The sequence below is a fragment of the Cyprinus carpio genome, chromosome A1 (assembly GCF_018340385.1).
Source record: "Cyprinus carpio isolate SPL01 chromosome A1, ASM1834038v1, whole genome shotgun sequence".
NCBI classification, from domain to species: Eukaryota; Metazoa; Chordata; class Actinopteri; order Cypriniformes; family Cyprinidae; genus Cyprinus; species Cyprinus carpio.
Genome location: NC_056572.1, coordinates 27,695,620 through 27,712,434, shown reverse-complemented (window position 1 = coordinate 27,712,434; position 16,815 = coordinate 27,695,620). Strand labels below are relative to the sequence as shown.

General features: G+C 37.9%; 2 protein-coding genes across 2 annotated transcripts; both read left to right on the top strand.

Annotated features, from left to right (window-relative positions):
• Positions 1–312: 312 nt before the first annotated feature.
• On the top strand, positions 313–1,865 carry LOC122145619 (cell wall protein DAN4-like). The gene has a single exon (XM_042760069.1). The coding sequence runs from the start codon at positions 569–571 to the stop codon at positions 1,721–1,723; it is 1,155 nt and encodes a 384-aa protein (XP_042616003.1). The 5' UTR covers positions 313–568; the 3' UTR covers positions 1,724–1,865.
• A 1,927-nt stretch (positions 1,866–3,792) lies between these two features.
• LOC109065577 (serine-rich adhesin for platelets-like) lies at positions 3,793–15,056 on the top strand. The gene is made up of 16 exons (XM_042759988.1): positions 3,793–10,409; positions 10,514–10,635; positions 10,745–10,806; positions 11,086–11,180; positions 11,308–11,371; positions 11,458–11,633; positions 12,085–12,206; positions 12,295–12,353; positions 12,442–12,545; positions 12,823–12,886; positions 12,984–13,162; positions 13,269–13,390; positions 13,536–13,597; positions 13,747–13,850; positions 13,943–14,109; positions 14,263–15,056. Exons 1-16 carry the CDS (start codon positions 4,067–4,069, stop codon positions 14,356–14,358), a joined length of 7,941 nt encoding a protein of 2,646 aa, XP_042615922.1. The 5' UTR covers positions 3,793–4,066; the 3' UTR covers positions 14,359–15,056.
• Positions 15,057–16,815: the final 1,759 nt, after the last annotated feature.

Below are 16,815 nucleotides of genomic sequence, written 5' to 3'. Positions count from 1 at the left end.
GTCAACAACATCTGATGCAGCAACCACAAGTATTCCTGATACCACAACAATGATAGATGCAACAACAACTTTGGCTTCCACATTCACTCCTACAACATCCTCAACTGTAGAGCCAGTTTCAACAACAACTGATGGATCAACAACAACTCTGTCGGACACCACAACAACAGCAACTGATGCAACAACAGTTTTGGCTTCCACAACCACACCTCTGACATCGACCACTATAGCACCAGCATCAACATCTGATGCAGAAACCACAATTATGCCTGACACCACCACAACAACAATTGATACAACAACATCTTTGGTTTCCACAACCAACTTTTCAACATCCTCAACGTTTGAACCAACGTCAACAACATCTGATGTAGCAACCACAACTCTGTCTGACACCACAAAAACATCTGATGCGACAACATCTTTAGCAACCACAACCACCACTCCAACACCCTCAACTCTAGCATCAGTGTCAAAAACAACAACTGATGAATCAAAAACAACTCTGTCTGACACCACTACAAGTACTGATGCAACAACAACTTTGTATTCCAAAACCACCCATCTAATGTCAACCACTGATGCATCAACCACAACTCTGCCTGACACCACAACAACTACTGGTGCTGCAATTGTGACTTCCACAACCACGCCTCCAACATCTTCGACAGTAGGACCAACGTCAACAACTGATGAATCAACAACAACTCTGCCTGACACCCCAACATCTACTGATGCAACAACAGTTTTGGCTTCCACAACGGCACATCTGACATCGACCACTATAGCACCAGCATCAACATCTCATGCAGCAACCACAACTATGCCTGACACCACAACAACAATTGATACAACAACTTCTTTGGCTACTACAACCACCTTTCCAACATCCTCAACTGTTGAACCAACGTCAACAACATCTGATGCAACAACCACAAGTATTCCTGATACCACAACAATGATAGATGAAACAACAAATTTGGCTTCCATAACAACTCCTACAACATCCTCAACTGTAGTGCCAGTATCAACAACAACTGATGCATCAACAACAACTCTGTCTGACACCACAACAACAACAACTGATGCAATAACAGTTTTGGCTTCCACAACCACACCTCTGAAATCGACCACTATGGCACCAGCATCAACATCTGATGCAGCAACCACAACTATGCCTGACACCACAACAACAATTGATACAACAACATCTTTGGCTTCCACAGCCACCTTTTCAACATCCTCAATGGTTGAACCATCGTCAACAACATCTGATGCAGCAACCACAAGTGTTCCTGATACCACAACAATGATAGATGCAACAACAACTTTGGCTTCCACAATCACTCCTACAACATCCTCAACTGTAGTGCCAGTTTCAACAACAACTGATGCATCAACAACAACTCTGTCTGACACCACAACAACAACAACAACTGATGCAACAACATCTTTGGCTTCCACAACCACTGCTCCAACATCCTCTAATATTGCACCAATTTTAACAACTGAAACAGCAACCACAACTCTGTCTGACACCACAACAACAAATGATGCAACAACAATTTTGGCTTCCACAACCACACCTCTGATATCGACCACTATTGCACCAGCATCAACATCTGATGCCGTAACCACAACTATGCCTGACACCACAACAACAACTGATACAACAACATCTTTGGATTCCACAACCACCTTTTCCAACATCCTCAACGGTTGAACCAACGTCAACAACATCTGATGTAGCAACAACAATTATTCCTGATACCACAACAATGATAGATGCAACAACAATTTTGGCTTCCACAACCACAACTCTTACATCGACCACTATAGCACCAGCATCAACATCTGATGCCGTCAACAACAACTCTGTCTGACACCACAACAACTGATGCAACAACATCTTTGGCTTCCACAACCACCTTTTCAACATCCTCAACGGTTGAACCAACTTCAACAACATCTGATGTAGCAACAACAACTATTCCTGATACCACAACAATGATTGATGCAACAACAACTTTGGCTTCCACATTCACTCCTACAACATCCTCAACTGTAGAGCCAGTTTCAACAATATGCCTGAACTTATGCATCAACAACAACTCTGTCTGACACCACAACAACTGATTCAACAACAGTTTTGGCTTCCACAACTACACCTCTGACATCGAGCACTATAGCACCAGCATCAACATCTGATGCAGCAACCACAACTATGTCAGACACCACAACAACAATTGATACAACAACATCTTTGGCTTCCACAACCACCTTTCCAACATCCTCAACGTTTGAACCAACGTCAAAAACATCTGATGTAGCAACCACAACTCTGTCTGACACCACAAAAACATCTGATGCAACAACAACTTTAGCAACCACAACCACCACTCCAACACCCTCAACTCTAGCATCAGAGTCAGAAACAACAACTGATGCATCAACAACAAATCTGTCTGACACCACAACAACAAGTGATGCAACAACAACTTTGTATTCCAAAACCACCCATCTAATGTCAACCACTGATGCATCAACCACAACTCTTCCTGACACCACAACATCTACAGGTGCTACAATTGTGACTTCCACAACCACCCCTCCAATATCTTTGACAGTAGGACCAATGTCAACAACAGCTGAAGAATCAACCACAACTCTGCCTGACACCCCAACATCTACTGATGCAACAACATCTTTGGCTACCACAACCGCACATCTGACATCGAGCACTTTAGCACCAGCATCAACATCTGATGCAGCAACCACAACTATGCCTGACATCACAATAACAACAACCAGCAACCACAACTATGCCTGACATCACAATAACACGTCAAAAGTGGAGGCAGCAACCACAACTATATCTGACTCCACAAAAACTATTGATGCAACGACAACTTTTGCTACAACAAGTGATGCATCAACAGCAACTCTGTCTGACACCACAACAACAAGTGATGCAACAACAATTTTGGCTTCCACAACCACACCTCTGACATTGACAACTATAGCTCTAGCATCTAAATCTGATGCAGCAACCACAACTATGCCTGACACCACAACAACAATTGATACAACAACATCTTTGGCAACCACCTTTCCAATATCCTCAATGGTTGAGCCAACGTCAACAACATATGATGCAGCAACCATAAGTATTCCTAATACCACAACAATTATAGATGCAACAACAACTTTGGCTTCGAAAATCACTCCTACAATATTTTCAACTGTAGCCACAGTATCAAAAACAACTGATGCATCAAAAACAACTATGTCTGACACCACAACAACTGATGCAACAAAAGTTTTGGCTTCCACAACCACACCTCTGACATTGACAACTATATTACCAGCATCAACATCTGATCCAGCAACCACAACTATGCCTGACACCACAACAACAATTGATACAACAACAACTCTGGCTCTCAGAACCACCCCTCCAACATCATCTGATATTGCACCAATGTCAACAACTGAAGAAGCAACCACAACTCTGTCTGACACCACAAAAGCATCTGATGCAACAACAACTTTAGCAACCAAAACCACCCCTCCAACACCCTCATCTCTAGAACCAGTGACAAAAACAACTGATGCATCAAAAACAACTCTGTCTGACACCACTACAACTACTAATGCAATAAAAATTTTGGATTCCACAACTACCACTCTAATGTCAACCACTGATGCATCAACCACAACTCTTCCTGACACCACAACATCTACAGGTGCTACAATTGTGACTTCCACAACCACCCCTCTATAATGTTAGACAGTGGTGCCATAGTCAACAACAACTGATGAATTAACTACAACCCTGCCTGACAAACCAACATCTACTGATGCAACAACATCTTTGGCTACCACAACCACCTTTCCAACATTCTCAACTGTTGAACCATCATCAAAAACAAGTGATGCATCAAAAACAACTCTGTCTGACACCACAACAACAACTGATGCAACAACAATTTTGGCGTCCACAACCACACCTCCGACTTCGACCACTATAGCACTAGCATCTACATCTGATGCAGCAACCACAACTATGCCTGACACCACAAGAACAATTGATACAACTTCTCTGGCTACCACAACCACCTTTCCAGTATCCTCAACGGTTAAACCAACGTCAACAACATCTGATGCAGCAACCACAAGTATTTCTGATACCACAACAATGATAGATTCAACAATAACTTTGGCTTCCACAATCACTCCTACAACATCCTCAACTGTAGAGCCAGTTTCAACAACAACTGATGGATCAACAACAACTCTGTCTGACACCAAAACAACAACTGATGCAACAACAATTTTGGCTTCCACAACCACACCTCTGACATCGAGCACTATAGCACCATCATCAACATCTCATGCAGAAACCACAACTATGCCTGACACCACAACAACAATTGATACAACAACATCTTTCGCTACCACAACCACCTTTCCAACATTCTCAACTGTTGATCCATCGTCAAAAACAAGTGATGCATCAAAAACAACTCTGTCTGACACCACAACAACTGATGCAACAACAATTTTGGCTTCCACAACCACACCTCTGACATCGACCACTATAGCACCAGCATCAACATCTGATGCAGCAACCACAACTATGCCTGACACCACAACAATAATTTATACAACAACAGCTTTGGCTCTCACAACCACCGCTCCAACATCCTCTAATATTGCACCAATGTCAACAACTGAAGCAGCAACCACATCTCTGTCTGACACCACAAAAGCATCTGATGCAACAACAACCACCCCTCCAACACCCTCAACTCTAGCACCAGTGTCAAAAACAAATTATGCATCAAAAACAACTCTGTCTGACACTACTATAACTACTGATGCAATAACAATTTTAGATTCCACAACTACCACTCTAATGTCAACCACTGATGCATCAACTACAACTCTGCCTGACACCACAACAACTACTCGTGCTACAATTTTGACTTCCAAAACAATCCCTCCGACATCTTCGACAGTAGGACCAACGTCAACAACAACTGATGAATCAACCACAACTCTGCCTGACACCCCAACATCTACTGATGCAACAACATCTTTGGCTACCACAACCACCTTTCCAACATTCTCAACTGTTAAACTATCATCAAAAACAAGTGATGCATCAAAAACAACTTTGTCTGACACCACAACAACAACTGATGCAACAACAGTTTTGGCTTCCACAACCACCTTTCTAATATCCTCAACAGTGGCACCAACTTTAACAAAAGCTTATGCAGCTACCACCAGTATGCCTGACACAACAACACCTACAGTTCAAACAATAACTTTGGCTTCCACAACCACCCCAACATCCTTAACTATAGCACCTGCGTCAACTCCTGATGCAGCAACATCTTTTCCTGACACCACAAAACCTACTCATGCAACAACAACTTTGGCTTCCACAACCACTGCTCCAGCATCCTCAAGTGTATCACAATTTTTGACAACTGTTGCAGCAACAACAACTATGCCTGACACTACAAAACCTACTGATGCAAAAACAATATTGGTTTCAACAACCACCCCTCCAACATCCTCAACTGTAGCACAAACACTGACAACTCATGCTACAACCACAACTATGTCTGACAGCACAACAACTATTGATGCAACAACAACTATGGCTTCCACAAACACCCCTTCAACATTCTCAACTGCAGTACCAACGTCAACAACTGTAACACCAATGTCAACAACTGATGCAGCAACCATAACTATGCCTGACACCACAACCACTATTGATGCAATAACAGTTTTGGATTCCACAACAATATCATCAACATTCTCAGCTGCAGCAAAAATGCTGACGTCTGATGCAGCAACCAAAATGATGCATGACATCACCACAGCTGCTGATGCAATAACATCTTTGGCTTCCACAACCAACCATCCAACATCCTCAACTGTAGCACCAGCATCAGCAACCACACATGTGCCAGACACTGCAACAACTATTGACATTGCAGTACCAACATCGACAACTGTGGCACCAGTCTCAATAACTGATGAAGCTACAACCATCATGCCTAACACCACGAAAACTACTGATGCAACAACAACTTTGGCTTCCACAACAACTCATCCAGCATCTTCAACTGTAGCACAAATTTTGACAACTGATGCAGCAGCAACAACCATGCCTGACACCACAAAAACTACTGATGCAGAAACAACTTTGGATTCCACAACCACCCCTCAAGCGTTAACAGGTCATGCAACAACCCCAACTATGCCTGATATCACAACGAATATTTATGCAACAACAACTTTGGCCATAACCACCCATCCAACATCCTCAACTGTGGCACCATTGTCAACAACAAATGTAGCATCAACCACAAGTATGCTTGACACCACAGCAACTACTGATGTGACAGCAACTTTGGCTTCTACAACCACTTCTCCAGATTCCTCAACAGTGGCAAAAACATTGACAACTGATGCAGCAACCATAACTATGTCTAACAGCACAACTATTTATGCAACTACTTTGGCTTTCATAACCACCTCTGTAGCATCCTCAACTGCAGTACCAACATCGACAACTGATGGAACAACAACTATGCCTGACTTTACAACAATTATTGATGCAACAACTTTAGATAGCACATCCACCCTTTCAACATCTTCAACTGTGGCACCAATGTCAACAAAAACTGAAGTGGCAACCACAATTCTCTCTGACACCACAGAAACTACTGATGCAAAAACAAATTTGGCTTCCGGAACCATTCCTCAAATATCATCAACTATAGCACCAGCATCATCAACTGATGCAGCAACCACAACTATGCCAGACACAGCAACATCTTTGCTTAGTGAAAGCATCCCTCCAACATCCTCAACTGTAGCACCATCAACTGATGCAGCAACCACAACTGTGCCAGACACAACATCTTTGCTTAGCGCCAGCATCCCTCCAACATCCTCAACTGTAGCATCATCAGCTGGGTTAGCAACCACACCTATGCCTGACAACACAATAGCACTTCCAAAAACAACTACTGGTGCAACAACAACAATTTTGGCTACCACAAGCACTACTCCAACATCCTCAAATGTAGCACCAACACTGACAACTGATTCGGCAACTAAAACTAAGCTTGAATCCTCAACCACTATTGGTGTAACAACAAGAACCCCTCAAATATCCTCAACTATGCTCAAGCCTTACATCACAACAATTATTGAAACAACAACAAATTTGGTTTCCAAAACCACTAATCCAACATTCACAACCACAGCACAGGTGTTGACAAGTGACTCAGCAATGACAACTATTGCTGATGCAACAACAGTACTTCCAACAACAACTAGTCATGAAACAACAACCTTGGCTATCACTAGCACCCCTCTAGAGTCCTCATCTAATGTAGCAACCACAACTTTGCCTGAACATACAACAACTACTGGTGCAAATACAACAACAACAACAACAACAAATACTATTGATGCAGCAGTCACAACTATGTCTGAAATAACAACAGTGTTTCCAACAAATGCTACTATTGTTGAGACAACTGCAACTTTGGTTTCCACAACAACAAACAATCCTACAACAATTACTGCGGCTGAAACCACAACATATCTTCCAAATACAGCTACTGGCGAGACAATAACAACTTTGGCCACATCTCCAACATCCTTATCTATAGCACAAAAGTTGACTGACACAACCATCCCTTCAACATCCTCAAATATAGCACCAAAATCAACAACTGATGCAGCAACCACAACTTCACCTAAAACAACAACAGTACTTTCCAAAACAACTATTAGTGCAACAGCTTTGGCTGCCAAAAGTACCCCTCCAGTGTCCTCATCTGTAGCACCAACATTGACAACTGATGCAGCAAACGCAACTATGGCTGAAAAAGAAACAGTTCTTCCAACAAAAACTTTTGGTGCAACAACAAAATTTGTTCTAGCACCAACAATGACATCTGATGCAAAAGTCAGAACTTTGCCTGAAACATCAATGGTATTTTCAAAAACAACTATTGGTGCAACAACAACAACTTTGACTATTACAAGTGCTCCTCCAGCATCCTCATCTTTTGCACCAACTTTGACTACTGGTGCGGCAGTCACAACTATTCCTGAAACAAAAAAAGTCCATCCAGCAACAACTGTTGGTGCAACAACAGCTTTGTCTACATTATCTGTTCTAGCACCAATGTCAACATCTGATGCTGCTTCCACAACTATGGCTGACACCACAACAAATATTGATTCAAAAACATCAACTTTGACTACCACAAGCACTCCTCCAATATCCTCAACTGTAGCACAGTTCTCAAAATCTGATGCAGCAACCACTACTATGCTTGGAACGACAACAGTTCTTCCAACAAAGCCTATTAATGCAACACCAACAACTTTGGTTAACACAAGCACCCTTGCAACCTTTGCATCTTCACTTGTAGAACCAATGTTGACAGCTGATGCAGCAACCACAACTATGGCTGACACCCCAACAATTACTGGTGCAACAACAAATTTGGCCAACACAAGCACCCCGCCAATATTATCAGTTATACCACCAACGTCAACATTTGATGTGGCAGCCAAGACTATGGCTGACACCACAACAAGTATTGGTGCAACAGCAACAACTTTGACAACCACAGCTATGGCTGACACAACAACAAATATTGGTGCAACAACAGCAAATTTGGTTAACACAAGCACTCCTCCAACATCCTCAACTGTAGCACAATTGTTGACAACTGATTCAGCAACCACAGCTATTCCTGAAATAACAGTGGTACTTCCAACAACGATTGGTGCAACAACAACAACTTTGGCTACCAGAAGTACCCTTTCAACATTCTCCACTGTAGCTCCAACATCAACAACCGATACACCAACTACAACTATGCCTGAAAAAACATCAGCACTTCTAACAAATGGTATTATTGTTGAGGCAACTAAAACTTTGGTTTCCACAACAACAAACAATCCAACATCTACTATGGCTGAAACCACAACAACCCGTCCAGTAACTTTGGCCACACTTCCAACATCCTTGACTATAGAACAATCTTTGGCTGCTACAACCATCCCTCAAACATCATCAAATATAGCACCCATGTTGACAACTGATAGAGCAACTACAACTTCACCCGAAACAGCAATGATTCTTTCAGCAACAACAATTGGTGCAACAACAACAACTCTGGCTGCCAAAAGTACCTCTCCAGCATCCTCATCTGTAGCACCAACAACTGATGCAGCAACCACAACTATGCCTGAAACAACAACAGTCCTACCAACAACACCTATTGGTGCAACAACAACTTTGACTACAAGCACCCCTCTAACATCATCACTTCTAGAACCATTGTTGACATCTGATGAAGAAACAACAACTGTGCCTAAAACAACAGTTCTTGAAACAACAGTTTTGTTTAACATAAGCACCCTTGCAACATCTTCAGTTGCAGCACCAATGTTGACAACTGATGCAGTAACCAAAACTATTGGCGCAACAACAACAAATATCGCCAACACAAGCATCCCTCCATCATTCTCATCTTCAGCACCATTATCGACCACTGAATCAACATCCACAACTATGTTTGAAACAACAACAGTACTTCCTGTTACAACTACTAGTGCAACAACAACTTTGGCTGGCACAAATACACTTCCAACAGCAACTATAGGTGAGACAACTATAATCTTGGGTCTCAAAACCACAGTAGCTTCTCCAACATTCTCAACTATCACACAAAACACCACAACTCATCCAGAAACTACAACTATGCCTGCAATTAATACAAGTATTGGTGAAAAAACTACAACTTTGACCCCCACAAGCACCACAACCCCTCCAACTTTGCTGGAGGAGTCAGTGACAACAACATCCAAGAATATTCATCCAGCAAGCACAACAATGTCTGAGAAGAAAATTACTACCTTCGGTGCATTAAAAACAGATATAACTGATTCAACAACCACACCTAATTCTAAAATCACAACAACTAGTAGTGAAACAATTACAACCAGAATGTCCTCCTCAACATTGTTGGAAGAGCCAACAACAGCACAATCACAAGCTATATCTAATTTAAATACAACAACAGTTCCAGTGTTTACAACAACAGCTTTGACTAATTCTCAGACAGAAAATAATCCTACAGTGCACTTCCTAACATCTACAGCAGTCCTTGGCAAAACAAGCTTACCTCTAATGAACAGAACTGGTTCAGCACTGGTTACAAGCAAACTGCAGTTTAACTCCTCATCTCCAGTCCCCAGAGAAACTCAGGTCCTCAGTGTTATCAAGACTCTTCTCAAATCCAGAGAGTCACAGCTCAACAAATCAGTTCAAGTGCTGAATGTCACCTATAAAAGTAAGTTTCATTGTTCTGAGTTGAAAAGTTTTTGAAATATGAATGTGCCGACTATAATGTGAATGTGAAGCCAAGATACAATCCATATATTTCCCTTCAAACAGATATCTCAGAGACCTCTTATGCAATCATCTTTACATTTAACCTGATTGACATTAGTATACCAAAGGACCCTGCAGTAAAGAACAACACCTATCAGCACCTGCAGAATGTTATCAATAATATGGTAAGCATTTATAGTTCACCCATTAAAAAAAAAAAAAAAAAAAAAAAAATTTGGTTTCAATGCAGATCTCTCACATTTATGATGCATATGTCTTAATATTACTCTGCAGTTGAACACACTTCTGAATGAACCTGGCAGTCAGGTTTTTGAAGCCAAGTCCTCCAAATTCACGTAAGATGACTTCATTTTTTAATCATGTTTATTCATATTGTTAATTCACTGTAGCATTTTTGTATATAAAAACTAACAAACCTTAAAAGATCTTAACTGGTTTGTACTTAATCTGGTTTGCCCATATTGACTGAAGCTATTGCAAAATATCCTCCAACTGCACCTAATATCCACTACCATTTCAGAATCAATTTACAATTTTGCATTCTATCCTTTAAATATAGAGTCATATTTTTGCTTCTTTTACCTTTTTTAACATTCCAAAACATTTCCCTCTAGGAGCACAGAAAACCACATTGAGGGCAGTATGGAATATATCTTCGACAGCAAAGATCAACCCACCATTTTGTTGAAGGAGCTTAATTTACAGAACAGTAATCAATTTTAATGATCATATCAATTCTAATGATACAATAAAACAAAATAAATGGCATGGCTGTTCATGCCATTTTCACTGTATAATTAAGTGTTTCTCATCCAGTAATACATTTTATTTTACAGGCATAATAACAACGACCCTCGCAACACCAGGCACATCTAAAACCACTAAAGGAACTACAGCTTTGTAAGAAAAATAATCAGTCTTATTAAAAGGGAATTATTTATATGACCTATACTGTACATTCCTTATATTTAAATTTTCTTTTTAAGGATTGGGAGGGTGATTTTTTACATTCGGCTCATTTTTATCACACGGGGCCCCATACCAAGTGAGAGTCATGTTCAAAATTTGGTCAACGTACTGCTGGCCCCACATCTCAGAGCTAAACAAGACACAGCACAAGCCCTGAATGATCCTGTAAGCTATGTGAATGCCAGCTATGAGAGTGAGTTGTTCTCTTCTGCTTAGATTTGCTTGCTGTGAAAATAAAATTTAAAACTAAACTAAGTTGCACATAGCAGAAATTTGGTAACAGGGTTTAATTGATATTAAAGTTTAATGTTTTTTTGGTAGTTGATGATTTTTTTTGTAAAATGGTTGTTTCACATTATATTTTGGCTTGTTTTTTTTAATTGTTTGTTGCTGGTTTATTTTTATTTATTATTATTATTATTATTATTATTATTATTATTATTATTATTATTATTATTATTTTATTTATTTATTTATTTATTTATTTATTTATTTATTTATTTATTTATTTATGTATTTTTTACTTTTTTACCTATCCAAGCTACAATATATCACTCTCCTATTTTGAGCAGATGGATAAATATGACATCTCACCACCTATATGTGTAATCAACTAATTAGTTTTATATACTGTTCTTTTTAAGAAATTGCTGATAATTCATATGCCCTCAAACTTGGCTTTGAGATCAACAATCCATCCATGGCAGAGAAACTTGAACTCAGGGATGGCAACTACACATTCATTCAAAACTCCATAAAAAGAAAGGTGGGTTTGAGACTGTTTTAGAAAGAAATGAACCTTAAAATATTATCATAAAACAATTAATCTCTGTACTTATTGATACATTCTTCAGCTAAACCAAATCCTAAGTGACTCTGACACTTCTGTTGAGTTCAACAAAGCCAATTTCACGTATGTAAAGACTTTTTTTTATACTTTAATCAGAGCAATGATGTGGCTTCAAGTGAGTTAAAAAAAAATCTCCTTTAACTTCCCCCAGGAAAAATTCCATGGAGGTCATTGCTGATATTGATTATATTTTCCGGCAACAAGACATCAAGTCACCCAGTGACTTCCTCCAAGAACTTCTCAAAGTTATGAATAGTATGTATTCTTTCCATATTATAGAGATAAATTAATTCAGTGTATGACACTTTAAAATTATTAACTACTATTTCATGTTTTAAATATACTATATCTATCTATCTATCTATCTATCTATCTATCTATCTATCTATCTATCTATCTATCTATCTATCTATCTATCTATTTGAATAGTGTATAGCCTACAGTATATACATTTATGATATTATGATTTATTTATTATATGTATTCTTCTTCTCCTTAAATATATCTCCTAAAATATTTGTTTGCACTGCAGGCTTAACAACTCCAGCTCCAACAGGGAATAAAACAACTCAGAAACCTGTACAAACACCAAATGTGTAAGTATAACATTTCAGAATAAATTGAATTGTGTAAAAGGTAACCATTTTATTCATTATCTCACTCAACATTATTCCTCTTTACCTTCTTTTTTAGGATTGGGAAGGTGATTATTTACATTCGGCTCATATTTATCACACGGGGCCCTGTACCAAGTGATGCAAAAATATTACAATTGGCAAACTCTCTGCTGGCCGCACGTTTCAGAATTAAACGAGAACTAAGGGCACAAAGCTTAGGTACCCCTGTGAGCTTTGTGAATGTTACTTACACAAGTGAGTTTTCTCTTCTCTGTTCAGTCACCAGTAAACAAATTTCCGTATTGCAGTAAAAAGATATGTATTATTATTATTATTAATTCATGTTTTTTTTTTTTTTAAGAACTTTCTGATACGTCATATTCCCTGAATTTTGGATTTGAAATCAACAATGTTACCATGTCTCAGAAACTTGAACTCAGGGATACAACATATAAATTAATCCAGGACTCTATAAATAAATTGGTAAGTCTGACACAATATGCATTTAAAATGCCCTTATTATTATTATTATTATCAAGCTTTGTTTTGGATTAAGCTCAACTATTAAGCCCAAATTCTATCATCTTCAATTTTTAATATAACAATTTTTCATTGCTGACCTGTTTAGTTGAACGAGATCCTAACTGAGCCCACAGCCACTCCATTTGAGTTCAAAGATACCAATTTCACGTAAGATTTAAACTTTTATTAGAACAGAAATGTCCATTGATTCTAAGACATCTAGTTTAAATGTGGTTAGATCAGATGTAAAGGAACAAGCACAATGAAATCTTTTTGAAGGTTCATTTGCATCAATGTATATTTTAATTTCTCCCCAGGGGTAATTCCACCACTATTCAGGCTGATGTACAGTATGTTTTCTCAGAAAACGACATCCAGAAACCCAGTGCCTTTCTCTATGCACTTATTGTGGTTAATAATGGTATGTTCTTTTGCACAGAAATGTTATTGTTAGCTTTATAGTTATTTGAGATTTCTTTAAATCTTAATTATTTTACACCTTGTCATCTACAGAGACTATTACCACTACAACTACACCTGCTGCAACAAGAACCACCTTTTACTCCACAGTGCTGAGCACTACAATCACAAATAACAGCACTAGTGCAGCATGGGTTGTGGCCATTATTGTACCCTGTGCTATTGTCATCATCCTCGTACCTTGCTGGATTCTCCTTTGTGTAAGTTTCATAAAGATTTAATAATAAAAAAAAAAAATGCATATTATAATTGAAGTGATTAGTGATAACATTTGATATAAAAATGTACCCAAAACCCATGAATTTCACAAAGGTTAATTCCAGTCTAACTAGGCTCTCTTTCTCTGTCCTCAGTGTTTACTGTGTGGTTGCTGTACAGCATTAAGAAGACGGTGGTCCAGAAGACGGTCATACAATGTACAATACACCACTCATAACAGCCTTTTCTAGAGAGCTCGAGACACATCAGGAACATTTTCTAACACTAATGACTAATTACTTATATTACTAAATCAAATTGTGATTGTGGTACTTTAAAGTTTACATTTAACTTTCCATAATGATTATGATATCTTACAGCTTTTATAATGCACTATTTATTTTATTGTGCCTGTATTGCTGGACAGACAGGATCTTAAATTGTGATTAATGTAATTTATTTTCAGAATTGTTTAATGGATAAAAAAATTGTATTTACGATTTCTGTAAGGTTTAAAATATTTGCATGTTATAATATTTTGGGATTTCCAAATAATTAATTTATTTGATATTACACATTTCATTTTAAGGGGCAATGTTGGTAATGTTAAACTTATTTACACTTTATGCACTTTAGTTCCATGTAACTCAAAGGAAAATCCTTGTGTGCTTTACACACAGATGTAGATGTAAAACAGCAGCAACATCAATCAACAGTCATTTTATCTGCATAATTTTAGATCTCGTTTTTAATGATCACTTCTGTTCTGACAAGATTGTCCTGCAGCTGCTGACAGGATTTTTTTTTTCTTTTTAGTAAGGCATTACACAAACAGCTTTCTTCACCTTTTAAATCAAAACAACATTAATAAATTTAAGAACAACTGTATATGTAACCAAATGATTATGATCTAGCAGGAGCCTGCATGCATAACAATCAAAAATAAAACACCTACAATGTTGAAAAATACACAAATTCTGTTTATTTTGAAAGTTGTAAGTAAATTTCACATATATATCACTTTCATCCACTATTTTTCCACATATGTCTAAATATAGAATTTGTTATAATTAAAAGCCATGAGCTGACACATACACAGAACACGAGTCATCATCCAGTCTCTTAAAATTACACATAAATGTGTATTTAAATATAATCTGACACCCATTTTTGAGATTTGTGTTGTTTTTGAGGGTTGGTGAGTGGGGTGAGTAGTGAGAAAAAAACAATTGCCACTATCATTTAAAATATTTCATTGCACCAACAACACTGATTGCCATTGATACAGTTCAATTAAAAAAATTCAGTTAGACAAATTGAACAATGTCGTAGACGTAGTCTGTCACTAGAAAATTTTGAAAAGTGAAATTTTAAAGTGAGTGTCTCAGATATTTATTAAATCAAGGCCTTGGTGCTCAATGTGAACAGTCTCTATGTACAGTATATCCAGTTCAAACAGTGATCATCTACCAGTGACTTGAGCTCTCACATCCAATACGAAACAGATAGCAACTTTACATGATGATGAATATATGTGGAAACATCACAAAAGCAAAACAAATTTATGATATCCATATTATGACACTGGTGGTGATGACATATGCATGATTTCCTATCATAATTTAAAAATAATATTCTTTAAGTAGCTGCTCACCTCTGTCCAAGAAGAGCGTGTCATCAGAACAATGCTTGAAAGTTTATCCACTGTATTATATAATCAATTAGTATTATAATGAATACAAGATTAAGAAAACATTTTCCTCCGTAGCCATGTAAAGTAGCTCATAATTAACAGAAACACTGGCTATACAAGAAATTAAGAATGACAATACTCACACCAGCTTATGTACATTTTAATACGCCACAGATAGATTTGTAGAGGTTTATTTCAGCCATTGTTGTCAAAACACTGCAGTACTGTTGTCACCAAATGACAACAACTAATCAGACCAATCAAATAAAATTTAAAGCCTCACAAATGAAATAAAAATGCTAAAAAATTAGTAAAAACAAACTGTATTAGCCTAGGCTTCATAGGTTATTCACTCATTGCGCTGTTCAATCAATGTAATCAATTACTGTAATCAATCAGGCAAAACAGCTCAGATTTATCATATTGCATAAAACTATGCATTGCTTTGAAACTTTTATTGCTTAACATAGAACCTTCAGTAATTTTTCAAAATAATCCATTAAACAAGTTGCGATTTGAGGAGTGTGCACTTATATTTTCAGTTCCATTCATTTGTCTCACTGGAACAGTTGTTTACAGGCACTGACTATTACACATCACTGGTCTGCATGAGAATGCAAGTCGATTCTTTGAATTCTTGGAATTGTGAAACAGTCCAAGAATGTTTTCACCTGCTCATCAAAGTAAAGTTGAAACGTTCCTAGGCCTATACATAAAAGTTCTCCTGCCATACTCCATTAGGAGTAAATCATTTGTTGAATGAAATCTCAATCTTAGTCTCTATATTTCACCAACATAAGAAAAAAATATAGATTTTAGCTTATATGTCTTTTTTCTGAAGATAATTTGCTTTCCTTTATTAAAAACAGTTTTAAAAAAAAAAGGTTTTGTTGTTTCTTTCTAACAAATTCTTTACTATTTAAAAGTCATTTTCTATGGAAGTTTCTGCTAAAAGTAAAAAATTATTTCTGTTATAATGTTGTTTATATACTGTAGGTATATAATATCTTTATTC

Excerpts from the sequence above, each read along its gene's own strand:
- LOC109065577 (XM_042759988.1), top strand. The coding sequence starts at position 4,067 with ATGCCTGACACCACAAGAACAATTGATACAACTTCTCTGGCTACCACA. Across the intron at positions 12,887-12,983 it reads CCTGTACAAACACCAAATGT|GATTGGGAAGGTGATTATTT; the intron begins GTAAGTATAACA and ends CTTCTTTTTTAG. Across the intron at positions 13,163-13,268 it reads TGTGAATGTTACTTACACAA|AACTTTCTGATACGTCATAT; the intron begins GTGAGTTTTCTC and ends TTTTTTTTTAAG.
- LOC122145619 (XM_042760069.1), top strand. The coding sequence starts at position 569 with ATGTCAACCACTGATGCATCAACCACAACTCTGCCTGACACCACAACA.